This window comes from Sander vitreus, chromosome 17, assembly GCF_031162955.1.
Source record: "Sander vitreus isolate 19-12246 chromosome 17, sanVit1, whole genome shotgun sequence".
Classification (NCBI taxonomy): domain Eukaryota; kingdom Metazoa; phylum Chordata; class Actinopteri; order Perciformes; family Percidae; genus Sander; species Sander vitreus.
Window position 1 is genome coordinate 10738603 of NC_135871.1, and position 27760 is coordinate 10766362.

Sequence of the window (27760 nt, forward strand, 5' to 3'; positions counted from 1 at the left end):
TGTTAGTCACATGTCTGTGAAACGTTGTTCAGTTTAGTTCTTAGTAGTTGAATTTTTTTATGTTTATACATAGTTTTACGCATGTAAAAATGTTGGCTGAAAATAAAAGCATCTGAAAGTGAGAGGACGTTTCTTTTTTTGCTGAGTTTATTTATATATATATAGTTACATTTTGTTACTTAAATATCATCTACTATAAAACATGGACACGAACGTAAACACAATAGTACATACATTATTTGACATTTCATGTATTAAAGGAATAGTTTGACATTTTGGGAAGCACACTTATTTGCTTTATTGGGGAGACCTAGATGAGAAAATCGATACCACTTCTACGTCTGTCCTTTAAGTATTGACCTGGAGACGATTAGCTTAGCTTAGCATAAAGACCAGAAGCAGGCTGAAACGGTGCTTAACCCTGTGTGTAACCATAACCTAAACAACTTATAGAATGTGTTCATTTGTGACCTCCAGAGGTGGTGATGAAGTATTTTTTATCTTGAGAGAGAGCCAGGCAGCTGATTCCCCCTGCTTCCACTTTTTGCTAAGCTAGGCTAATTTCCTGGCTGTAGCTTAGCACTAAATGGACAGAAATGGCAGTGGTATTGACTTTCTCATCTAACGCTCAGCGAGAAAGTGAATAAGTATATTTCCTAAAATGTAGAATAAACTATTTAAAGAATTCACATTTATAAGGCTATAAGATGCTAAACATATAGTATGTTATGAAAGAATGTAGACATCATAATGACACTAATATCAGTACAACAGCACATACAAAATAATTGAAAAAAATAAAAATGCATGTCATGAACTGCGTGACAACTGAGCACAGTAGTTGTAAAGGCACTGTTAAGGACATCTTTAATAACGTCTATAATAAAGCACTGACAAAAGAGTGAGAGTGAATTCAAAAATGGCAATTCCATTGACAAAATGTAATGACAGTGAATGTCCTCCTTGAAGGCTGCCCTTTTCTTAAAGAGCTGCAACAGAGACGGAAGAAAGAGCCTGGATGTATTCATCTCTGCTGGGTTCACTGAGCAGGAGTTCAGGGGGGAGGACAAGAAGATTGCTTTTTGTTTATCTACTCAGTGAGTTACAATCAGTCATCCTTTTTGTACGCCCTCGCTCCTGAACCTTGTGACATCGCAGAGTGTAAAAACAGAAGGGAACAGTTAAAGCAGCTACATCTGATTGGATGTATGATTCAGAAAATGAGCAACATGGTCATTCCTAATATTTAGGTTAAGCTGGTCACTGTGTGAAAGCAAACATTTACAGTAACACTAGGCACTTCGTGATATCTGATAGTCCACCATGGTGAAAGTAGGGCATCAGAGTGCTGATGTTGAATTACAAGCATGTCTTTTTAGCTTTCCAAAAAAACTGTTTTCCATTTCCATTAAATAAAATACTCCTCCGCTGGCTCACATTTGAGACCTCTGACCTTTAAAATATTCGTATTTATTCCACTTCTTCTTTCAGTGACCTTTAGATTACAAATCATTCCAAAATAGTTGTCGTCCCAGGTGACATTGTAGGAACCAAATCCATTGATCTTGTAAGAAATTCTACCTCTTAATATGGCTTAAGAGACGCACACAAAATACTAAAGTTCCACACTAAAGACCATAAAGCTTTCTCTGTCTTAACAACCTTGTTTCCAGAAATTCATCTTGTGTCGAAAACAAACTAAAGCTGACAGGATGCAGGGACAAAGATGTGGGTTTTATACAAACATTAAGAGATGCATCAAACATCTTAAAGGAAGAAATGTCCTCGTTCTCTGTATGTGCCGATTTTCAAACCAGGGGGAGATTCTCTGTCACAAACACTGATTCTCACATTGACTGACTCGGAGTGATGAAAACTCTACGCACAAATATACTTACATATAAGTCCCTATAATAAATTCAGTATTTTCACCTAGAGTGCCACCTTGCTGCTCAGTTAGATTTGAGAAATTGCTCATTCTCCATCACACATAAACAAACTCCAAGGCAAAATGCACCCCAGACAATATTGTTTAAAGCACCCATATTATGCTCATTTTCAGGTTCATAATTGTATTTTAAGGTTGTACCAGAATAGGTTTACATGGTTTCATTTTCAAAAAACACCATATTTTTTTTGTACTGCACAGCTCTCTCTCACTGCTGCAGATCCTCTTTTCAGCTGGTCTCTGTTTTAGCTACAGAGTGAGACCTCTTTTCTTCTTCTTCTGTACTATCTTTGATTGCACTCGCACATGTGCAGTAGCTCAGATGTAGATCATGTCAGCTAGCTAGCTCCATAGACAGTAAAAGACAGGCTGTTTCTACAACTTTGGTCAGTTACAAGGCAGGATTAGCTGGGAGACTTCTAAATGAGGGCGTACATGGAAGTAGTTCTTTTGTAGATTATGGTGAACGTGTGTGTTGTAGCAGTGCTTTGCTATTGAGAACGAGGTAGCATGCTAGCGTTAGCATTAGCATGTTAACGCTACGAGCTAATGGTTGCGGTTAGCCAGCTCGTTTGTGCCGATTTTGAACAGCTCACCCGGAGACTGAAGGCAGGACACATTCAGAAACCGTATCTCACTCAAAACAGCATGGATGGATTTTTTTCAAAGTTTGTATGTGTGTGGAAGCACCAGAGACACAAAAGAACACCCCAAATCCCAGAAAAAGTGTTTTTTTCATAATATGGGCACTTTAATCTCTCTCTCCTTCCACTCTCTCTCAGTGATGAGGCCCCCTGAAAATTGAATGCCACTTGTTTTCCAGTCCATCTCCTGCCTGAAAAAGCTGCCAACCTTTGTACCCTGCCAATGCACGCCTCTCAGCCATTCTCTAACCTTCATTTGGCACACAGACAATAGAAAAATTGCTCGGCCCAGCCCCCCCTGCCCTCACCAATTTGCTACTCAATGCCGCCGCTTCTGAATTCTGCTATAGTGGGGACGCACCCAGTGAGCCGTGCCATTGTTATGTGTCTCTTCTGAAGTGGAGAGACACACAAACGCACACACACACACACACACACACACACACAAAAATATGGGTGGGCACACGTGTTAACTTTCACCCATAAATCATTCTCTGTGGAGATTAAGTGTTGTACAATCATAAATTCCCATAAAAATGTCAAAGGCGGCCTCATCTATCCCGAAAGTTAAGAATTGTAACTCCAGATCTATTAACTATATATAAATATAGTTATTTTTCGTATAGGCTTCACCCTCTAAGAGGTATTGCTATTGGGTTAAGGGTGAAGCTGACAAAGTCAAAGCCACCTGTGACACCAAGTTCAAAAAGCAGATAACACACACGAGTTCATGGCTTCGTAAAAGAGAAGCTTATTAGGACAGGAAGGCACTGCCTGCATCATGGTTGACACCTTGACAGCCCCTAGTGGCCTAGTAGCCGAGTGACAAACTCTTCACAGCCGCACCGCTGGTGCAGGAGGATGAGATGGCAACATATTATACTTACGCAGCCTACTAATCTGTGATGATGGGATTAGAGGTTCTTGTTTGGTATCCAGCCCTATGGGACTATCCAGAAGCTCACGTCTGATCTCGCTAGAAAGCTATCACGTGTGAAGCGTCTTCCATGCCATAATCCTCGACAGTGCCACTGTAGAAGCTGTGGTGAGGGTCAGGACAGCCGTCAGGGTCTTGCCGATATCAGTTGCTAGCTCTGGGGAGAGAGCCCCAGGCTTACTGGCCATGCCGGAGACACCAGAGGACAACAGAGAAATGTTGTTTTAGGTCGCGGCCACCTGCGCAGAACAATGGTGCGAGCGGTTGGTGATGCGAGCACAGACCCGGGGAGATGGCAGTGTGGGCTTCCGCCAGCTGAAAAAAGGGGCTTTAAGAAGCAGGATGGAGGTCAGGCTTTTGCTCTAGCAACGGGACTGCAGGAAACACCTTTTCTGTGCCCCTGTGTACCCTTGTGAACAGCACGTAGCAGGATACCAGAGCCTTCAGTTTCCCCGGGTCAGAGAAAGCCTCCTCCATGAAGGGCTGAAGCTCTGTGAAGCGAGTCCACAGCGGAGAACATCTGGCGAACACTGCTGGTCTTCTTTGCCGTCTTCATACTGCTTGTAAAAAAAGCTGTCATATACAGTAACTGAGGACCTAAGAGAGGCCCGTGCAGGGCACAATGGCACAAAAGAAATTTTCACAACTGTACATGCACGAGGGATAAACCCATTAGCAATAGCTCTTAGAGGGCGTAGCCTCTACTAAATAGAACAAAAGCTTCTCTTCAACGACAACCTCAGTTTATTACAAATAACCAGCATTGGCATTAGGGTTCTGAATACTGAAAATGCAGACAACATGTCATCTCCTAAGCATCCCTGTGATGGTTGTCTCCTGGTGCCTGTCGGTATGAACTCCTCGCCTGGGGGTTAATTGGTGGCATCCGCTTGGCCTGCCATCTGACAGTGGCTGGGTGTGGGTGTGCTGCTCTTCTGATGGCCCAGTAATAAGAAAGAAAGACAGGCAGGCACACTCCTTCTACAGTCACTAAGCCCCCCTGTGGGACTACTGACTGACAGGACTGCTCTTTCTCCTCAAGGCATTACGTACACACAGACGGAGAAAGGACTATTAATATAACAGTTAAAGGAAAGTAGCAGCGGTCCAGTCCTGCTGGTACCGGTAGGTTGAGTTAGACCTATCCAGAGAGAAAAGGCACAAAGCGGTGAATTGCCAATATTTTGAACTCTACCCAGTCATATGTCCAACTGCATCTTCAAGTCACATGAATACCAATGACTGACAGACTGTGAAAAACACCTCATATCTTCAGTCACAGCTGGAGGTTTTAGCTATCAAAAGAGCAGCCATCTCCCCAAGAAATTACTATCCAGAATAAAATAAAAAAATATGACTTTCACCTATAGTGGCACGACAGCGCTTCTGATATTTAGGACCCCCAAACACCATAAACAAAATGAGAATATATTAAAAAAAAAAAAAAAAGCAAAAAGGAGTTGGAAATGTTTTCAGATTAATCATGCAGCAATATTTCAAATAACACCAGGAGAGGTGCTAATAATACAAAGGGGGTGACTATTGGATGAGCTGTTATGTTGAACTAAACAGTTTGTAAGGTGGGTGTCTTGATGTCTGGGGAGGTTTTTACAGCAGACAACTGAGCAACCAAGGTCCCTTTGTTACAAACACTTTTGTCTTATGTAGATTCACGATTATGTACTATTTTTATTATTAAAAGTGATAATAGAGTTTTTTTTCACTCCCTGCCTAGAGGCTCTCAGCAAGTCCTCGGTTTTGTCTGAGTATTTCAATGACTTCTACATCGGTTGCATTGTATCCTTTAAATATGATAAATAACATCCAACTCTCAACAGAAGAATGCATAAATGTAAGAAATATTCTAGAGGCATTTCCTAATGAAACATCTACGTAATATATTAAACAACTGTACGCTGATGCTAATCTGAATAAAATGTTTTTTTTAGTCTGGTGACACATTTACAGCATCTGCGCTGCCCCAACATCCTGTTCTAGTCTTTAGCAAGGAAGAAATAATTGGTTTTTTTAACACCATCCGTCTCCACGGAGACCAGACATCTCACTAGTACTAATCTGCCTCTCTACACCCCTCCCCCCCCTCTCCTTGCCTCCCATCACCACCACACTCCATCAACAGTTATGTACATTAGAGCTGACTGATCAAATTTACAGTGGATGATGGGTGCATGTATCTGAGTGTGTGTATGTGTATATATGCACATGTGGGGACAATTGCCCATTCAATCAAGCCGAATATGTGTCATCGTACCGAACTGGAGAAAGCTACAGTGCTGGTCCATGCCTGAAGGCAAAGCTGTACTTGTGATTTGAGCTGGACCGCCTCTGGTAATGGAAGCTGATCCAAGGCTGGAGAGCCAGCAATTAATATACAATGTGATAAGCAGGACAATTAGTTTACAGTACCCAATACCCAAGGAGGTTTCTTTTAATGTGATTTTTCTATCCATAGTGATGTGGTTAGACATGTGGTCTCTATGGGTGAAACTAAAAGATAGGATCACCGAAAATAAGAGCTCTATTAAAAAGGCAGATATAAAGCACCCAGTAGATTGTTTAGGAAGTCGAGTATTCAATCATGTATTTTTGTTTTATTGATATTGGTAGTCTGGGATTGAAAGGAAACTGAAAGAGGCTTTCTGGATTTAAAATCTCAGAAGTTTACATCAGGGGAGAATAAATTGAGATTTTAGCATCAAATTGTTTTTACATAGTTATCGTTTTAGTTATTTAAAAGGAGCACTCCACTGATTTACACAAGTCCAGTATAATGTTTTCTGTGTCTCTGGAGGAGCAGATATTGTCATCATGGTTATCTCAGCTTGACTTTTTTTGAGTTACAAACTGGAGGTGTGGTGTTTGAAAGACAGGCATTTACCAGGCAGGAAGGGGGGGGGATTGCAGAATCCAGATGATGATTTTTGCTTTTGATGTAATTTTTTTGTTGTGCACATTTATTTTGAAGTTTCTGTGTTGGAGGCTTGCTATGGCTTGTAGTGGCTATATAGGTTGTGCTTTTACCCATTTTCTAAAATACCCTGTCAAATGTCTCTTCAACCTCTGTCGCTAAGTTGTCTTTTCCCCACATTTTTTCCACATAAGATGCATGGCCCAGACAGGTCCTCTCAAAATCAAACAAACAAAACACAAAGCGACCATCTGCCCTATTGATAGAAAAGGTCTCGAGCCTTGCTCCCCTGCTGGGCACTGAGATCGCAGCCATATTTCTCCTTGACCACGCAGAGCTGCAACCTGTGCATCCCTCAAAAACAAACAGCCCTGCATTGTGTGACTGACTCATGGCTCCCGTCCAAAGTGGTGACCCTGCTTCTCCAAGGATGCAACACAGAAAGCTACTCCCTCTCACGCACCACACACAAAAACATGGGTCAAGCATCTCTGATAATTTAGGCTTTTCCTGGCTCAAAGTAAGCCCAGGCGGCCTAACTTTTCTCCTCTAAACACTTAAAAAAGAGACTGAGTAGAAAGCAAAGCTCATATGGTGTACATAAAAACATTACCAGCTCTATTCATCCATCTGTAAAACACAAATGGTTCCAAAATGCTGCAAAATATGAGCCGATCGCATTGTAGCTGCTCGGTGTTGACTGTGTCGGTGGAGACGAGCTAACCAGCTCTCACCATAAGGAAGCATAAACAGGCGTATGGTGTCGACAGTTGACTGGGTTCCACAACCTCTGCTCGACAAAGTCTGTACATCACAACCGTATAACTGTCAGGCGGGCTAGGCGACACACAACAGACCTGTCCTCAGTGATTTAGGAGTTTTTAGGCGTAGATAGAAGGAATAAAAACAGACAGAAAACTATATTGTTTTGTCTGGTTTATACGGTTTATACAGAGGAGGAAAAGGGTAGAAACTGAACTGATGTGGAGGTATACAAAATAAAAGGTATAGAAAATATGTGAGAAGGTGGGAGTAAGACAAATTGTGCAGGTGAGAGACAGAGTGAAATGTGAGAAAGGGGCTCTGGGAGACAACAGCATAAGAAAAAGGTGTGAGTGCATGATGTGGTAGGTGAGGTGATGTATTGGGGAGACAGTGTTCTGGTTAAAGGGACAACGGAGGTGAGAGGAAATTCCTGGGAGGCTGATGTTATGTTTATCTCTCCTGTGGAATATTGATGTCTTTGCTGAAATGAGAGAGACGGCATAAAAGACTCTTACCTGTGCAATATGTCCTCCAATAGCTTGATATACTTGGTAGTGTTCTCTTTCAGTCGGCTTTCTGTATGGAGAGAGAAGCAGAGAACAGCCTGTTAATTGCACTTCATTTACTACTTTTATTAGCCATGATGGGGTATCCTAGCAACAAATCACAGCTCTAATACCATTAAAACTGGCTTGTCATTAGCTATATTGTACATGGGCTCTGTTAGGAAAGGTAGCAGTCATCACAGTTGTAGGTGGCCTTGTGCTGAGAAACTACAACAGTACAGTACAGAAAAACACACAATTTAAGGAAAGATCATTCCCACTGCTATGAGAGGGGATGAAATTGGAGACAGCCTAAGGATAAAAGGGGATTCTAACATGGCATAGGTCCTTACACAGTGCCAGATTTCCTGTGGGGCATATAGTTGGATTGGTAGCTTATGTTGCTTCCTGCGCCCTTTTGCCAGCAGTGAGCTTTGCCTGAGGAGGCAGGGCTACGCAGGCTGGCTGAGTTAGTTAACTTGAGGTTAGTCAGGATGGAGAGGAGGGTAATCTGAGTGCGGTTAATGAGCTCATGTATGAAACATGAGAATATGCCCCCCCCCTGCAGCGGCAGATCTTTGAACACAATAGGATGCACTTATATCAAGTTGTGCCTCATATATATCTGCACTGTTCAATACAACTCTGTTCCCCACTGAAACACACACACGCACGCGCGCACACGCACACACCAGTGCTTTCCCACACTCTGCTGCAGTGGTTCGATTAAATCAGAAAGGTCTAGAAATGATTAACAGGATAGGAAAGAATAGAAAAAACAATGTACTCTGCTACACAAAATTGTGCGTATTTCAGACGTTTCTATCATTTCTAGTTTCTTGCAAAATACTTTATACTTTTACCTGTTCAGACTAGAGATTATTAAACAATATCAGAAGGATAAATTAACTCAGTTGGTTAGATAAATAGTTCCACATTTGGGAAATACACATATTTACTTTCTTGTTAAGAATTAGATGAGAAGATCAATACCACTTCACACATCTATCTATATGAACTTGGAACAAAAAGTAAGGAAATTTGTGTTTGTTAGATTATTTCTCTCTGGTAACAATGGTTTTTGGCAATAAATCCTATACCGTTGGAAAGCCTGTTTGGTTCCCTTTCAAATGGTGCCCCATTTGTAAGGCACATGCATTTGTGGGATGAGCAGCAGCGCTGAGTATGTGGGTTGTTTAATGAAAAATTTGCCAAATCTTCTCTGACATTGCCAAACAGGTTATTTTTCCGTTGCTATTGACACTTGTTTTAAGCTTCTGATACCCCCACAATCTCCGGTCTCACAGGGCTGCCTGGAGTCCTGCCATGACTGCCCTTCACCGTCAGGCCCGTTTGTGCTGGTGTCGGCAACATGTGACTACTTCTTGGCCGTTAACAGTTACTTCCAACCAGATGAGACTCCAGGGAGTTATTGTGCCCAGCCAGGTAATAAACCGTTACACTACACCAATACTTGTATTTGGATTTTTGTACACATTATTAAACAAATAAGTTAATAAGTGAGCTCTAGAGGTGCTGGCTGGCTAAGCCAGACCTTCCCACATTTCCAGTTTTTAACTCTAACATAAGTTATGAGTTACTGTTCCCTGTACCGACAGAGTGTTAACAAACTCCTCCGTTAACTCTCGGCAAAAGGGCAATCGAACATATTTCCTAAAATGTTAAATAAAGGCATTCATAGAGTACATAGTGCGTTAAAACGTAGACATTGCTTCATTTTAAGGAAACACAAGCCAAAAATGGTTGAAAGCTACTCTGTTATGCAACTTAGCTTGCTCACACAGAGAGAAAGTCACCTAATTGGGTGTTCTGAATCACACTGAGGTTTGAAATATAATTTGTATCATTGTCTTGATGGTTGTTATTAGACAGCATCAGCTCCAGGATGAGACAAGCCGGGGGGCTGGCACAGCGGGGAGAGAAGGAAAAAGTCTTAGACTAAGTGACGCACGCACAAGAGTGCCTGAGAGTTGTTTTCATTCAAAGTGGCCAAATCTGCTCAAGAGTAAGGAGGGAGGTCGCTGGATTAGCTATCACATATCTGGTGCTGTTGGTGACCAGACAGCTCACTTACCACCCCTCTAATTGCTATGTGAGATCATATACCACCTGACAGAGTCTCCCATGTCAACTTCCATTCATACCGGCTCCGTTAGGCAGCGTGCAAGGAGATAGCCATTGAATAATACATGGGGGCATTAAGCCTGACTTCAGATGGCATGGGGCATGTACAGATGGGAGATGACTAAGTAGGCTACGGCTCTAACAAGAGCAAAAGCAAGATTTAGAAATAATATACTGTGAGGAATAGAAAGAATCAATACAAAAGGCATCTGCAGATAGGAGATACAGACATGAGTGTATGAACTGTTGACTTAATATTTCTTTTTATGCTGATACTGAGAGGCAGTGTGCCATCCTGTCGCCATGCCAACCGGTGGCAAAACTAGTGAGCCTCTTCGGGCGTGACAGATGAAAATAATCTTTTTTTAGAGAATGGGACTAGACATAAAGCAGCAGAGCCTCCTCCTGCGTTGAGTGGAACCAGAGCACTGGGTGATATTACCACTTCCTGTAAGTCTGCGGGAAGCTGCTGTCATTGGCAGGCCATGCGAATAACATCGACACTAAAAAGCCCATTGAGAAGAGAGCCCGTCTGTTAGTGCCTGATACATGCGGCAGTATATTTGGTGTTGAAGGAACCTCACAAAGGAGTTCACAGAGCCTGCACTGGAAAATTCATGAGCTCAGCCTCCTCTCACACCAGTAATCTCAGCAGGTGCTAAACATCACTGATTGCTGTCAAGGACCCCGGCCAAAATCAAAGAGACCATTGCCATTAATTAATTCATAACACAAACAGAACTGAGACACTATTGAAAGATGATGAGAATGTGTTACTGGATGTTGAAAAAAAAAAAAAAAACACAAATGTGACAGACAAAAAACAAATGTAGCGGACACAATTCCTGATGATGAAGTTATGGGCTTTAATGAGCCTGTAGAAGTTAACGATGGCAAGGTGTTTGGATTTGCTGCTGCATTATGAGCATTTGAACAGCTCTCTAATTGAAAGTGAATAATGCAGTCGTTTCTTTATTGCCTTGTAACAATAAAAGCACCCAACATCTGCGAGGACTTTGTGTTGTCAAACAAATTAGAGGCGGCTCCGTGCTAACCCAGCACCACCGATATGTGTGTTATAGAAGCCTGCGCATAATAAGGCAGAAGAGGAATTGTGTGTCTTTGTAATTGAGTTGAAGGCACCGACTGTGATTAATGTGTTTAAGTTCGGCTCGGGCTGCTTAAGTGCAACAGCCCTGCAGGTAACAAACACACAGTCAGCATATGCAGACACTCGCATCGTATGAATGTATCTGAACTTAACAGCAGCATAGCTAATGAAGGAAGAGGGACATGCTGATATCTCAGACAGACACTCAAGAAAACCTTTAAGGCTGTGGGATCACAAAGCATAGCAGTACACAGATTGCAGCTGGCACGGCGTAGCATATTGTGGGGCTATGCACGAATGCACAACAAAAGGAATCATTTGACAAAAAATTGGCTGTGTGTACACAATCTGTGCTTGGGTGAATATATATATATATATATATATATATATATATATATATATATATATATATATATTTCCGTTCTGGATGCTGAATTGCTCTAACTGAAATGTTAGACATGCTCACTGTCATTACTCAAGTCAAACTTGTTAAACAGAGTTTGTTTAGAGGAGACTCTCAACTTACTTTGTGTGCTGCAAAATAAAAAAAAATTCTGATGGCTGAATCTGGGTAGCACTTAAAGGCCCAACGAAGAGGTACTCTCCCAAAATGTAGTGCCATAAAAGCTCTAAAACACTATCTCAAGAGCACACCTGCTCACGCTCCTGCTCCATTAAACTGGCATCTTATTATTTCCTCTGCATCCTTTGGGAAACCCCATTAGCACTTGGCTGATACATTTTCCACAAAAACACATTTCTGAATTTGTCTCCTCCCTCAACTTAGACCTTTGTCTAAACTAGCCATGCTAGCTGCTCTGTGAGGCTGTACTTAGACACAGGGGTGCTATAGGCCACGTTCAGACTGCCTGCGTCGACCGTCCGACAGTCAAGCAAAAACGCAGGTCTTTCCATTTATTTTGAATGGGGGTAGTGCGTTTAGGCTGCGGCAGGGGTTGCTGCAGGGGGAACACGCCAAAAAACACAGCGAGCCTGTGGCGAAAACTTTTGGAGAAATGCAACCCCACGTCATGCTGCGGTGCGAATCATGTAACCGGAGATCAGACTTGCCAGTGGGTTTTGAGCTATGGTTTGAGGCGGTGTGAATGCCAATGTTAGCATTATGAGGACAGCAGGTGTAATGTTCACCATGTTTACCATCTTAGTTTACTGTGTTAGCATGCTAACATTTGCTAAGTAGCACTAAATACAAAGTATAGCTCAGGCTGATACGAATGCCATTAGTTTTGCAACTATTTGGTCATAAACCAAAGTATTGGACCACCAATTGATTGCACTAGATGGAAAGTCAAATGATAATCCATCCGGTACTTGTTGAGCTATATCAGTCTGGACCAAAGTGGTGGGCTGACATACTGCTAACATGGCTAAAAACAAACGGCTTCACTATGGAACTCAACCTCCTTTTAAGTCGTATGGAAAATAAATTGATAGATGCAGTGGTGCCAGCTATTGTAGTGGTACCTCAATCAACTTCCTTATGTTTTTGCAGTAATTCTGATGGTTATGGATGCTATAATACTCACATTGGAGTGACATCCTCTACTGAATCACAGGAAAAATGAATACTGCCAAAACTTCAGAGACAAAAACCAGGAAACATTCACCCAGGTCCACTTAACCACTACACCGCTCTCAATCATTCAGACGCTCTTTAGGAGAAGAGCTGTCATACGTTCCATCATGTTCTCAACAGAAGCACCCTGAAAGAGGCAGAGTCATGAATAAATCATATATGTCCTCGCCTTTACTATTGGCACTCCATTAGGAGGAAATTGCATTTGTTTAATAACACAGAGAGACAGTATTTTGATGTACACTTCAGCTGCTTGACTGGTATGCACAGTTGAGTTTGGCACAAACAGGCTCCCAAATTGTGCCAAGGACCATAAACCCAGAGGTGACACTATGAGCTATATGAAAAAACAATAGAGTGTGGAGAGATGCAGCAAAAGACAACAACAACAAAACACTAATTAAATGTGTTCCATTGGAGCCATGTGAAGAAGACAACCTACTGGGTTTATCACAGATAGCCAAATTACCTGACTGCCACAGAATATACCGCCTGCATACTAACAATAGCATTAAATAAGCATTGGCAGAATACTTGGATAAATCAAGAGGAGCACACACTGACACTGCCTCCACATTTGAATGTTCTCACTCCTGGGGGTCATTTACTTCTGTTATTCAGCTCTTCAATTATTTATTTGTAAATTTAGTATCACTCCAGAACTCTCTTGGGGACAAAATGATACTCTCAGCAGGGAATCAAACCTCTGGCTATAATGGGTTTGGTATTCATCAGCAGTCGTGTCATTGGCAATTAGGGATGTAATGGCTCCCAGGCCAAAAACCCCCACGCCACAAAGTACGCTGGGCGGAGATGCTCAACAAGCTGAAGCTGTGTAGTTTAAGTGAATGCATGTGCATGGATCCTGTCAAGGACTATGTGTTGTATTAGAGCTCATGCCACGACAATAGGCCTTTTCAAGAAAAAGGCATATGGTTTCCTTGTAATAAGATGCCACTAGTGCCATAAGGGTGTGCTAGCAATGCCTCAGAAACAAAAAAGGATGGCCATCTTGACTTTGAAGTAGACTGTAATTTCTAATCCCCTCCAGCTAAAGAAATGTTAATGTGCTGTTTGTGGGCTATCAGTTTCCAGCTAGCAGGTGCCAGCCCCTTATTACCAAATAGGATGACAGTTTAATGAGCCCCTTGCTTGGTGTCTGCAACACATTGTGAAATTGCGCTTGCTGCCATATTGTGTGCACCCACTTGAGCATTTGAGCAAGCCGCACAACCAATCATTAACTTGCTATCTCTTCCCACATTTGTGACGTTTTTCTCACCTGATTCCCGTTCCTTTGTTTAGCCCTGAGCATTTGCATTTCACTGGTTTCCCAGTTAAGAGCTGCATTATTCTGTGTGAAGTGCACAGTGTATTTAGGATACTGAAGTGAACTTGGTGGTTGTCAGGGCCAGGGTCAGGGTCAGATTAATGCTATCCTTGGCTGTTTAGCAAGACAAGGTGTTCAGGACTGTATTTCACCAACAAAAATCTGGCAGGTGACTTAGTTTCGTGCACATACGGTAAAGGAAAAGAAACATAACTTGCAAGTAAAAGGAATTAGTTTCTACTACTATAATATAAAAACCATGGACCTTACATGAACAAAAATACCAAGTCCATGCATTAGTATACCCCATAAAAACTCAATGCAACTCTGCCTGACTGCAACAATGAAAGGGTGCCCCCTAGTGGCAGCAGAGGGTGCATTCAAGATAAGACAATGGGTTAATGGTGACGCCGCAGCCACAGGCTTTAATGGTCTAGATCAGGGGTCTTCAACGTTTTTTAAGATAAGGACCACTTAGCTGAAAGAGAGACGGAGCAGGGACCCCCTACTAATATTGTATAAAATTGAGTTGAAATGGGCCTACAATAACATGTAGGGAGGCTTACGCATAGCTTTTAATGGTGCTTACAATACTAAGACATACATCATGTTTTAATGAATCCCCAGTAAGCCTATCATCAATGTTGAGTAATTTCTTTGTTGTTGCACAAATAGGCTGATTTATCTTTGCTAATAATATGTTGGATTCATGTTAATATATCATTATTATGTATACCTTATTATTATTATTTCAATTTTTTTGAAACATTCAGAAAAATTATCAAACAATAATTTGGTGGCCCCCCTGCAGTAACTCTGAGGACCCCCTGGGGGTCCCGGACCCCCTGTAGAAGATATTTGTTCTAGATAACAGTGTATGTTAGATGGCTGATTGGGGTTGCAGCAGGAGCCCTATCCAGAGCTCCAGTCTGTGGTCTTTCACTACCTGACCAGGGGTCTCATTTATAAACGTGGCGTACACACAAAACGAGGCTGAAAATGTGCGTTCCCACGCAAAGGTTGTGATTTATAAAAAACAAACTTGAAGGGAGACTGTGCGGTCCTCCACGCAAACTCTGACCCATGCGTACGCACATTTTGGAGACAAAATAGGAATTGGCGACGCAGATGGTGAGGTGGTGAACTGAAGTCAGACTGCAGGAAGTAAATTGGAATAACGATTACTCGTAATATTTTCAAGTATTGATGCCTCGCGCACATTTTTTCACTCCATATCATCCACGTTACCATGAAGATTAAATCCAGCAGTGTTATTTGCGCTTGTACTGAATGATAATTGTTCCATAAACACCTCCAACTCAAATCTTAAATAAAAATTAGTTCTTAATGTTTAATCGGCGCTGTCTCGCCGCCACGTTGTCTGCTACGGAGCGTAGGAGGAGGGGATGGCCCGACTGCATGGAATACAGCATAGCATCAAATACCCTAGATTACATAACGGCAGAACACGGTGTAAATAACTAAATATCTGTGTATATATCATCAAATGTCAAAGTCTGAAAATACAGCCGTTAAGCTCTCACGCAATCTTTACCCTTAATGTCCTCGTTATCAGTCCGAACTTTAATACTGTTTGAGACAAAACCTGCATGAAGAAAAGTGTGTTTGCCTATTACACTTTCTTTCGTCTTCAAATTGTATCTCAAGGTGGGGGATACCACTAGTTGGTGCTGTGTTGACAAGGTGTTAACAATCACAAATTATAATATATAATACATATAAATACTGCGGTGACCCCTGTGTGTAATGCTGCATGATGGCACTGCTGGCCCTGCAGGAGGACTCAATTAGGACAGAATTAGGAGAAAAAGAGACTTCAGGGACCATGATGATGACTGGCTAATATGCCAATTTAAATTCCCTAAAGCTGTGCTCTTGGATGTATGTACTGAATGGGTCCAGTAGAGAGGGCAACACGCCGGAACCGTGCCATCCCGGTCCAAATACAGGTCCTCGCCACTCTGGGGGAAACCGGCTGTTTCCAGAGGGAAATGTCAGACAGCTGAGTGTTTTTTTTAATATAAATATTATATATAATCTTCATTTTTATCACTAAGGCTTATTTGGATATAATATATAGTTCTGTTAAATCTTATTATATACGTCTGGTATATTGAAGCTGTCCCCGAGTACCGTAGTGCCTGCCGTTTTGGACGTATTATTAATACATGTAGTTAGATAGATAGATCAGGTTTCCCTACACAGTGCGACAACAGGCCGAAATTATAATTCAGTTTGCAGCAATTCCTGAACGTCTGAGAAGTTTTTTGCTTTTTCTCTGCCAGTCATCATGATTCTGTGTAACAACTGCCAGTGTCATTCATATACTGATCAGCATTGACGAGGTGCTTTGCATTGACAATTTATGGTTACAAATGGGCGTGTACAGGGCGGGATAAGAGGCTGATTCACGTACGCACACTTGTGGGTAATCTCTGATTTATAAAGGGAACATTGCTTACAGATGTGCGTACACACGGTTTTATAAATCAGACTTTATTTTGGCGTACGCCATTTTGGGCTTTTGGGCGTACGTACACTTTTAGTAAGGATCCTACACACAGTTTTATAAATGAGACCCCTGGTCTTGTCACTTCACTTTCTGAGGCACTAAGCAAAAGAGAGGGAGGGGAACCTGTGACTGATGGACTTCACTTCTGTCAAAGTCCATTTATGTCTCTGCCAGTGCCAGGAGGCCAAACCTATCTTACCCCCACCCCCACACACACACACACAAAAGCGTGTAGCTGGAGAGTGCGCGAGCACTGATACATCAGGTCGGTACTGAGTAGCTTGGAGGTAATTGGCTACTTCACACAATCTAGAGCTCATTTCCCCTGCACACAAACCCCGCCGTCCCTCCCCTTCCTCTCAACAACGGCCAATCCTGCTGGTATCTCATTTGATGCCGACTCCACACTGACAGCAGATCACTTCTCCTTCATTTGGGAGAAAAGTCATTGTCCATTGATGTCCTCTCAGCGTGTAGCAACGTCAAGAGAGGACTTCTCTTCCAAAGAGCTCTCGTGATGCACATTTGAATCGATATTTCAAAAGGTGTACTCACAGAAAGGAAGAGAGAGGCACCTTTTTTAAAATACAACAAATGTTTTCCAGTCTCAGTGGGCAAGAAAACGTTTTGTGTTCGTTTGGATAATGGTGCATTTAAAAAAAATGTAATTTCTGTTTTTTCTCAGGTGACCAAAAACAGTGAATATTGGACGTCACCAGATGGCCAGAGATATGACTTAAAATGACCGTGAGATGATCGTGTTGCTTTGTAATTGCTGTATGTGTGAACTACCGCCATCGACAAATCAACTTAAAAGGATATGTCAGTGTTGTGTTTACAGCTTGTTTTCACTGCCCCCAAGTGGCCAGAAAATCAGTTAATGCAAGTTTGAAGGGACAAAGATCAATTATTGATCGCCCCATGAATGGCTAAAAGGTTAGCTTTTATCTGCAGTGTGTGGCCAGGCGGAATACACAACAGCACGCAACTCATTTCTGTCTACATTACTGCTCCGTGGTAAAAAAAAAAAATAAGACTCCGGCTCATGTTTTTACAACTTTGAATGAGATTTAGGTCTAGGGAAGGGATCGTATTGCCTACAGCAGCCCTGTTTCTCCTTTGGGATGAAAACAGTCCATGTTATCTTGATGTAGACCGTCCTCAGTGACTCACCGTGCTGGGCCTCCCTCTGCTCCAGTTCCTGCCTGAGCTGCTGCCTCTGCTCTTTCATCCTGGCCAGCTCCTGGCTGCTACCCGAGCTGAGGCTGTGCAGCCTCTTGGCCAGAGCATCCAGCCGGTCCTGCTCCTGGTACACCGCCTTCATCTCAGCTTTCAGCTCCTTGGCACTGCTGAAGTCATTACCTGCACCACAGGAGGCCATTATGCTTACACCGCCCATTAATGAGCGCCTCGATCATTAATAGCGTAATTAAGTGAGCCTAATGGTGGGCGATTCAAGTAAATGAGGTAAATAGAAGACGTGAAATGCAGTGCGGGTTGAATTGGGGTGTGGTTGAATGGAGAGTTACCTGAGATGGCTGCCAGTTTGGCTTCATGCAGTGCCAAAAGCTGAGTTTCAGTCTCGCTGACTTTCCTCCTCAGGCTGCTGCCCAGCCTCTGACTCATGACCACCTGGGGAAAAGGAGGAGGAGAAGAGGCTGAGGAGATAGCGGGGGGGGGGATGGTAACGAACAAAACCTTTGCAGAAACATGGATCCCACAGGACGCGTAGCTCATTTCCAATTCCGCTTTCATTTTCTCTTTGACACTCATTCTTACAAGACCTTACAGATTAATTTCTGTCCTTCTGTGCTCGCCCTGCTTTGAATACACAGCAGAGCATCAACGCCGATGTGTTACCTTGTCTATAACCTTTAGGAAGAAAGAGAGTGCGTCTCCTTTTCACGTGGACAGACAGGGAAATGTGAAATCTCCATGAAAGATGCCATTAGAATGTCAAGAGAGGAATGGGGCCTGATGGGGATGCAGCACCTTAGCTCTGCTGTATTCACAGAGGAGCTGATGGCTTCAGATACAGCCTGTCTGGCTACCATCTGCCCTCACTCTGCCCTTTAAACCTCTGTTCTTTCTGATGTATTCACTTTGAGAAACAGCCAAATACAATACCCATGATGCGCTTCCTTCTTTTGAAGAACTATTTTCACCACTCAAAGGGACGTGGAGCTGGATTTTCTGACACATTTTCTACTTGAATCTGACACAGTTTTGTGAAACACTTTGAAAATGCTGTCAACTACTTTGGTATGTCTGAGGCAGAACACCTCCAGGGAGTTCTCTTCCCACAGAAATACAGAAAACTGTTTGCATAATTTTATTTCACGCATTACATGAACTGGAAACTTCTCTGAAGCTCTTTTCAAACTGTAGAAATTCTGACATTGCTGATTTAATTTCAAAACATGAGGCTATTTGTCAATTTTGAAAAAGTCAATAGAGACAGTGAAAGTTGCCAGCAATCATTTTTGTCACAGCAGGTGTGCCATTTCCCACATGTGGATATCTTATTTAGGAACAAACCCTTTCATTTCAACTTAACAATGGACAATCTTGTGATTGAGGTAAAAGTGTCTCTGTGGAAAGCCAACATATAACTTTGAGGTGCAGTCGCAGCTTCGACCAACCATTTGATGATGGCTTTCTAAAGGCTGCAGTAAAACTTCTTTTCTGAGCCCCCTGTCTGTCCCCTGCTGTGATCTCTCCCTCTCTCCTTAAGCCACCACTTCTGATGGATTTCTGCTGCTTTTGGCTTTTTTTTTCCAGCTGCAGAGATCTATGTATAAAGATCAGTGAGAAGCAAGAGGGAACTCCAGAGACACAGCACATAGGGAAGCATGCAAAGCCATTCACACATACAGGAGGAATAAACCCCTGGGATGCATAGAAAACCCACCAAAGCCATGCTAGCTCAACAGATATTCCACATAGTATGCTTACACCTATGAAATCCACTGGATGTGGCTGCTAAAAAGTAAAAAAAAAAAAGAAACTTATACTAATTACATCACTACACATTAAAGGAGAATTCCGGTCGATTCCAACAAGTAGCTCTGTTGTTTTTAAATTTGGAGTGCTGTCAGTAGCGAGAAAAACAAAAACAATTGGTGCTGCCTACACCGTGTTATCCTCCTGCTAGCATTAGCACCCAACAGGCTTAAACAGGGCAAGTTTTAAACTTGTTTTTAGCCTCTTAACATGTTCAAAATGTCATTAAAAGTGCCTACCAATGTGAAGGGATTCCTTCCGAGTGAACACAGTGAATCTGACTGCAGTAGATGTGAAAGAAATGCATGAAGGTTCTGCTAATTCAGCTCTGTTTAGTTCCGTTGTTGATACTGCAAGAAGTGCTTCGGGACCGTCTACAAACTACAACACCGAAAAGAGATGCAAACATATTTTCAAAAATAGGCATATGCTTATTTTTTAAAAGTAAGTGCTGTAGTACAACTAGCAGGAGACAGGTTATAATTGAGGTAAGTTTGGAGACACTACCTTATTTAATCATTAAATGAATAGCCTACATATTTTTGTTGTATCTCTTTTCTGTGTTGTAGTTTGTAGACGGTCCCTAAGCACTCCTAACTGCCGTCTCAACAGCGGAACTAAACTGAGATTAATTAAAATTAGCAGAACTTTCATGCATTTCTTTCACATCTCCTGCAGTCAGATTCACTGTGTTCACTCGGAAGGAATCCCTTCACATGGGTAGGCACTTTTAATGACATTTTGAACATGTTAAGAGGCTAAAAACAAGTTTAAAACTTGCCCTGTTTAAGCCTGTTGGGTGCTAACGCTAGCAGGAGGATAACACGGCAGCACCGATTGTTTTCGTTTTTCTTGCTACTGACAGCACTCCAAATTTACAAACAACAGAGCTACGCGTTGAAATCGACCGGAATTCTCCTTTAAGTTGCATATTCCTCATCAGAAATAATCAGCTATCTGTATTGTTCTAGTGTTGTATTGTTTTACGGACGATTTATAAGGGGGAATTTTTCAAAACGACGACCCTTACAAGACTCTGACATGCAATTTATTGACGGTTCACTGCCATGTCAAATAAAAATAAGCACATGAATACAGACACTTACATTTAGTATGCATATTTAATAATACAATGATGCTGGCACACAGTACATGCTTTGTAGTTTGACTTACTACTCATTAGATATTCACACACACATTCAGTCATTGCTGGCATGCTGAGGGGAGGCGGAGCTGTTATGGACTAAATCGGGTCAAAAGAACAGTGGCTTACTTTAGCAGTGGCTTCCTTGATGGACAGATTTAATGCCTGCTCCTGTTCCTGGAGTCTGCAGAAAAGGAAATAATGTTACAATGCAGTACTAAAAAAGTATTTCTTTTCTTTTGGGGGCTTCAAGTGAAATCAATAGATGTCAATGACAGGATTTAAAGTCCACCAGTTTGCTCTGGCATCTACTCATCTAAAAAGAGTGGTTTGTCAACCATCAAGAGAGTTCCTGAATATTTTATAACTTTTATAAAGAAATGTCTTAAAATATATTGTAAGAGCAAAAGAGCAGGCACTAATTATTCACTGATGAATGCACATCCTTGCATCTGCAGTGGACATAAACAGCAAGAACAACCAGAATAAGAGGTTTACATACTGTCTAGTAAAGCTGATTTAGACTGATATTGTCTGCAAACAATGAAAGCATAAAAAAACCTGTGAATGAGCTTATTTCCAAAAAATGTCAAACTATCCCTTTAATTATTTTAGCTCTGGGAAAAATCCTTCTCTTTGTGCCTGTTGTTCATTCTCCAGTAACTGTTCTAGTTTAGATGCTTACTAGGTCTTTAAAAAATAATAATCTTGCCTGTCACATTTCGTAATGCAAAAACTGAGATACTAGTGTTTCCAAAAGCTCTTTAAAAAAATATTTAGCTGTTTACATCTTGAAATCAAGTGGATACAAATCTGGGGAAGCAGCTGAGCTCAGAACTAGGCTGTTATTTGTTTCTTAGTCACAGCTTAAATCTTAATTCAAGTCATTTCAAATTGACCTGTCACACAGAGTATTTAGTTGGCTTACATTTGAATTGTTTTTACAAAAATGGCCCAATAGATTTAACTCTCTAGATAATTTCAGATATCAAGGGTCATTTCTGTACATGTATGTAAACACGCAAACTGAACAAACCATTAAGGTCACATTATTCGCTAACAGAGATATAAATCAATTAGAAGATGGAAAAAAAGGAGCATAAAATCCATTATGCACAACAGTCACCTTGAGATCCCAGTCGTCTCATATGACAAAAATCAGTATGCCCTTTTCATGTTATTCAAACGGATGTTAAGGGTGAGTCCGAGTAAAATGTTGTCTCTGGACATCAGTGTTACAGCACCCTTTTTTAAAAGGATGTAGCTACTCTAGATACTGTAGCTTTCTTTAATCCAGTACCCATAAGGAAATAAATCTTGATATGAGAAAGAAATGTCCTGTGTTATTTGGAAAGGGAACTGCAAGCAACTCAATCATCATGATGACCCAAAGCACGCCACCTGGAGATGTGCATCTGAATATCCAATCTGGGGGGGGGTCGCAATTTCAATCAGTAGCGAGAATAAATGCGTTGTCAGATATCAAATTATGCCTGTGATGGTGGGTCACGCCACCGAGAAGGCGATAAGTACAATTTACATGTCTTTCTAATGAGTGGCAAGATAGAGAGGCTTTTTCACGGTGCTCCGTCGCAAGCTATTAACTTTAGAGGATATGATGCAAAGTACAATTTGCATCTAAGAAAAAACATTAAAATTCAAAGCAGGTTCAAGCAGGTGGGAGAGAAGAGGATCGAGGGCACAGGGGGATGCGAGGAATAAAGAAAAAAGAGTTGTGGCTGCTTGATACATCCTCTCTGAACCTGAAAATAAACAAATAATTCCTTAGGAAGTATTAGACAATTATTGCATTGCATTAGATTTATTTTTGGCAAGCACTTTTGTTCAAATCGAAGAACAATAAGGGCATTTAACCTCCGCTGGCACAACAGCTAGATGTCATAAAAACAAATTACACGTGCATCCCTCCCAAACATCCAAATGTGTGTGATACTATATCCGTATTTCCTTCTTTAATTATCAAAGCTCTTCTATGCTGTTATTTGGGTTGAACCATGATGGTGTGCTTTTGACTCGGTTGTACTTTCTTGGCACAAGACAAGACAGTCCTGCTGCAAGAAGATTTTCATTAAAAATGCCACTTTGTTTGTCAGACGACGAATGAAGCTGGAGGGAAAGATGTAGTGAAATAGAGGCTCTGTTCTGACACATCCTCCTCCAAACCAGCTAATTTAATGATAAGGAAATACGTGACTTGATACAGGAAAAAGCATTTAATTCATGGACTGATGTTTTTTATGTCACTACCTCTCACAGCTCTCTGGCAGCCCCACCTGGTGACTGACAGTACTGGAGGAGCTGTGGGCGCTATCCAACAAGGTTTAAAATGTGTGAAGATGTTTCTTCACAGAACACTCCCAAGGCGCAATTTGACATTTACATTTTTTCATATATTTGCACATTTTCTCAACTACTGTATGTTGGACTATGTAGAGTAGAAGCACATCCACTTTCTCGACAGCAAAAGCCAGTAATATGTATGTCCAAAGATGTTTCCTCATTTGGATTTGACTCTCTTCATGCACTGATCACATAAGGACATTTCCCTATATATTGATCTGTGCCAGGAAACCTTACATTATGTTTCACTCACTAATTACCAAGAGGTTTTTTTATAGGCTTAATATTTAATTAATAATAAGAAAAACAGACTCTTCTAAATCTGAAAATGTCTCATGCAATCATTCTAATATGAATAAAGCATTTATGTAAAGTATGTTTGAAAGAAGAAAAAAAATTGGTATGAGACTTAACTCAGAGAATATGTGCAGGTAGTATGTAGCATGTAATCAACCATTTAAAGGGTAACTACCGTTTTTTTCAACCTGGACCCTATTTTCCTGTTTTTGTGTCTAAGTGACTGATGGGAACAACAATCTTTAAAATTGGTCCAGTATCCACTGCAGTCGGCACTGTCGAAACAAGCTAACATGTAAGTTAACAGGGCTATTGTCCAGCTTGTATTTACCTTCACAAAAGTGCTCGTTTTGCCACTGACAGGCTCAGATTAATATTCTAAGTGTCTGACAACTTTATCGAAAGGGTTTCTAAGGAGGTCGACCTTTCTGTAAAAAGAGTAAAGAGTTTTTAAACATAAAAAACAAGTGGGTGTCTGGTGGGTTTAGCGCTAGCGACTTCAAAGCTGTTTCTGGTTAAACAGAAAGGTCTCAAAGAGGTTTTAAAGATCTATCTCTGAAATGATCCTTTTCATAGTGTTGTCAGACACTTAGAATATTAATCTGAGCCTGTCAGTGGCAAAACAAGCCCTTTTGTGAATGTAAATACAAGCTGGACAATTGCCCTATTAATTACATCGTAGCTTGTTTTACCGCTGCCGACTGCAGCGATCTCGCTTAATACTGGACCAATGTCAAAGATTGTTGTTCCCATCAGTCACTTAGACACAAAAACATAGGAAAATAGGGTCCAGGTTGAAAAAAACGGTAGTTACCCTTTTAACGTGCACATGATAATCTATAACCCAAAAAATTCAGATGCAACACAAATGAGTTGGTGTATAGGAGGAAACTGAAATATTCTGCAAGTATGTGCAGCTGACCTGAGCATGGAGGGTGACGGAGAGACGGAGATCTGCGTGCGGTTTTCCGAGGTGACGAGGTCCTGCAGGGTTCGGCTGATGCCATGGAGCTGGGCCACGGTGCAGCTCCTCAGCATGGAGCCCTCCAGCTCCTCGGCCTCCACCTGCTGCTCCTCCTGCTGGATCTGCTGCTCCAGGCATCGACTGCGCTCCCTCCGCTCCGCCAGCCTCCGCTGCAGCTCCGCTATCTCCTCCTGTACACGTTTCATTTATGATCCTTGCATTAATTATCAGCCGTTACTCGTCAATGTTAGTTATTGTTCCATGTGATGGTCATGACATTGTTCTTTTAGTTTGCGATTGGAAAAATAGCCCATGTATGTAATAAATAAAATAAAATAGTAGTGCTTTAATTATCCAAACCAGTACATTTAGCACTGTATATTCAAGTATTTAAGCTGAAACAGAACCAAACCACTAATTCTGAAACTAACTGAGAGAGGCAAATATGAGCACAGCTACTGTATGTCTTTCTATACATGATTAGCATTTATCGGTGTTAAATTACACCAGCTGTGACACAAAGAGCCAGAAATGACCATTGTAAGCTTTTATGACATAATGTGAGCTGAATTTACCTCTACCAGCCGTTTCTCTTGGATCAGGCGATCTCTTCGATGCAGTGGACCATGCAATGAGTTGGACCTCTCCCCTGCATCAGGCTCCACAGTCTCCCTGACAACCAGTCACAAAAACACCCAGTCACTAAAAAAAAGCCTCAGCAATAGTTTTTTCACATCTTTAATCATGGCTTTTCTCATTTTTCTTAACCTTCATTCATACTTAAGGGTCCTTTTGGTCTTTGTGTGTGTGTGTGTGTGTGTGTGTGTGTGTGTGTGTGTGTGTGTGTGTGTGTGTGTCTTTGAAATATCTCGTGAACCGTTCATCCAATCTACTTCATCCACTACATGGTTTCCTGGGTACCCAATGACTTAGGGTTTAGAATTTTGAGCAGTTCAGACAGCATTGGATATCGGAATCGGAAAAAGACCGTAAATGTTGAGAAAAAATAAGCGCTGCCATAATGCTGGCTCTTCAGTGTCTACCCTTCACAATAAAAGCCCAGCTTAAATTCACTCAGAGCATTTTTGCTGAGAGAAAACTCAATAAAAAGGCATTTCTATCCTATACAATATGTCTGTGATTACGCCACATTTTAACTGTGATATTCTGTTGGTAAAACGTGAATCTGCATTGTTCTCTGTCAGGTAAATGTAGTACAATGTTTCCCTCTGAATTAGAAGTACACAGTAAGTCAGTAGTAGGCTATACAGTAGGGTTCAATATTAAGTGCTTTGGGGTCCTTCTGTAACTAATTTTGGGGTACAATGGTTTTGGAGAAAGTTACAAGCAGCAACATCACAGGCCAAGCAATTGTCCCGTTCCAAACAGGCACATTTTGAACGGGGACTGTACTAGTTAATACTTAATGTACCATTACAACTAAAGTGGCTTTTCTCACTCTTGCTCCAACTCACTAAAAACTGAAGGGCGTGCTGTATAAAAGATGTGACCTTAAATGTTTGGGGCCATGTTTTTTCCTCTGTTGTTTTAGCTCTAAGATACAGGTATGTGTGGAAAGCACAGTAAGATTGCATTGCTGCATGAGCTTTAGGTTATTTGTTCAGGATACCCTGTCGAGAGGCCCTCACTGATTTCCTTCCTGTTGCAAGAACTATTTTTAAACTACTCTGTCCTACAACATTATAATGGAAGATAAAGCATGATCATGATGATCTCAGGACAAAGCTTATGAACTCAATTTAACTACATAAAGCTGTCAAAATGAGCTGAACAACCTGTCGACTTCAACACTGCAAACCCAGTAGGGCTTTGTAGCTATGCTGTGCTATGATTGTCTAAATAAATAGATACTGTAAAAAATATTACCTTTCACATAAACATGTGATTGTCCATATGTCAATAAGGGAGAAATACTATACTTATTAAAACAGTAGCTTATGATTACTTTGGTATTAGTTTTTGGCTTAAAATTAGCATGACAGTAACTACAGAACATTATGTTGATTTATGGCTGGTTGTGGCCTCAGAGTCGCTGTGTGACTGACCTGCACTGACTGCAGTCTGCCCTCTGGAGGGTGCTGTGCACCACCTGTGTGAGTCGCTCGAGGAACAAAGCCACGCTGGGCTGTCTGGAGGGTAAACCCAGCTTCAGAGCACCTCGCTCCCTGCACAGCTCCTCCAGCTTTTTCCCAAAACGCTCAGCTGAAAACACACATGCACATACTGAATAACATGCAGCAACATTTGCTAAAAAGTTCAGTTATTAGCAACTATAGGTTCAAGTCAGAAAGTCAAGGTAGAAACTTGTGACTGTACAGAAATCTGATTACTCTCCAGGTAACAACATCTATGTAGCCTACATTCACTGAAATAACGTGTTGGCGCACACATCACTCTTTATTCAACTACCAAATTATACCTTGACTAGAGAGCAAACTTCTCTCAATACTGACTCAGCTTGCGGTTTCCAAGAAGATATAATTCCTATTATTTGAATCTCTTGACCCAGTAAACAACAACATAACCTTTCTGTTGGATTTTTGCTTAAGTTGATGATACAATGATAACCATTCAAGGGTAAAACATCCAGATGTTTATTAGCAAGAAAATCCAATCAACTGTCCTAGTTCTTGTTTCATTGTATGCAAAGCTGCTGACTGAAAAACAGAAACAGAAGTTAACAGGGGAGGAAAGAACTTCCCTGGCCGTTTAACATGTCAGAAAAAGGTTTGTGATGCACAATATTAAAAAAAAAGCAAACGAAAACCTGACAAGACACAATGACCCAATAATCACTCCGCTCAAATAGTTCAAGATCTACAGCAGATGTTGCTTTTTATTTCTGTCACGAGGTCCAAGAAATGGGTCTGAATACACAGTCCTCTTTTAAAAGTAAACCTTCCTCAGGCCAGCTAGAAAAACATTCTGTTTCTTCTGGAGACAGATTCAAAATAAAGTCCAGAATAAACTTGTAAGGTTTTCCGGACTCATTGGTTCTTTCCCACGAAGTCTTCAAAGTTAAAACGAAAAGTTGAAAGGGAATAAAGAAAAAGAAATCTGTGTTCACATTGCCCCAGAAGCCCCAGGTTTTTCTTGTAAAATATCAAATGTGGATTTTGTTTCAGCTTTGACTGCTCTCTGCACTACTTCCTGTAGTTTCACAATGTCCAGTTTTGAGTGTAACTTGGCTGATTAATCTCATGTGGTAAGCACTCACATGTAGACATCAGGACAGACTCTGTTCAAACCTTCAGCTTATGATACAGAGAAACTACTACTATTGAAGTCAGGGTCAGCTCAACTGTCATACTAATCCTCATCATCGTACTAATCATCAAAGTAAGCGGTATCATTTGTACTAATCTTCCAATAATAGACACTATGTATAGGCCACGTTGTTAAATATAAAACTAATATAACAAATCATATTATAATTAATTATTAATCACAGTAAAAGTAATTGAACCAGTCAGGAAACAAAATAAA

At 41.3% G+C, this 27760-nt stretch overlaps 1 protein-coding gene across 1 annotated transcript in view; it reads right to left on the reverse strand.

The window, feature by feature from the left end:
• disc1 (DISC1 scaffold protein) overlaps positions 1 to 27760 on the reverse strand; it is a 51239-nt gene that overhangs the window by 15559 nt on the left and 7920 nt on the right. Inside the window, exons 4-10 of the mRNA XM_078272862.1 lie at positions 26320 to 26476; positions 24829 to 24925; positions 24212 to 24444; positions 20761 to 20815; positions 18014 to 18116; positions 17658 to 17846; positions 7739 to 7799 (exon numbers count right to left, since the gene is read on the reverse strand). Of these exons, the coding sequence (XP_078128988.1) occupies positions 7739 to 7799; positions 17658 to 17846; positions 18014 to 18116; positions 20761 to 20815; positions 24212 to 24444; positions 24829 to 24925; positions 26320 to 26476 (895 nt within the window). The remainder of the gene's footprint in view (positions 1 to 7738; positions 7800 to 17657; positions 17847 to 18013; positions 18117 to 20760; positions 20816 to 24211; positions 24445 to 24828; positions 24926 to 26319; positions 26477 to 27760) is intronic.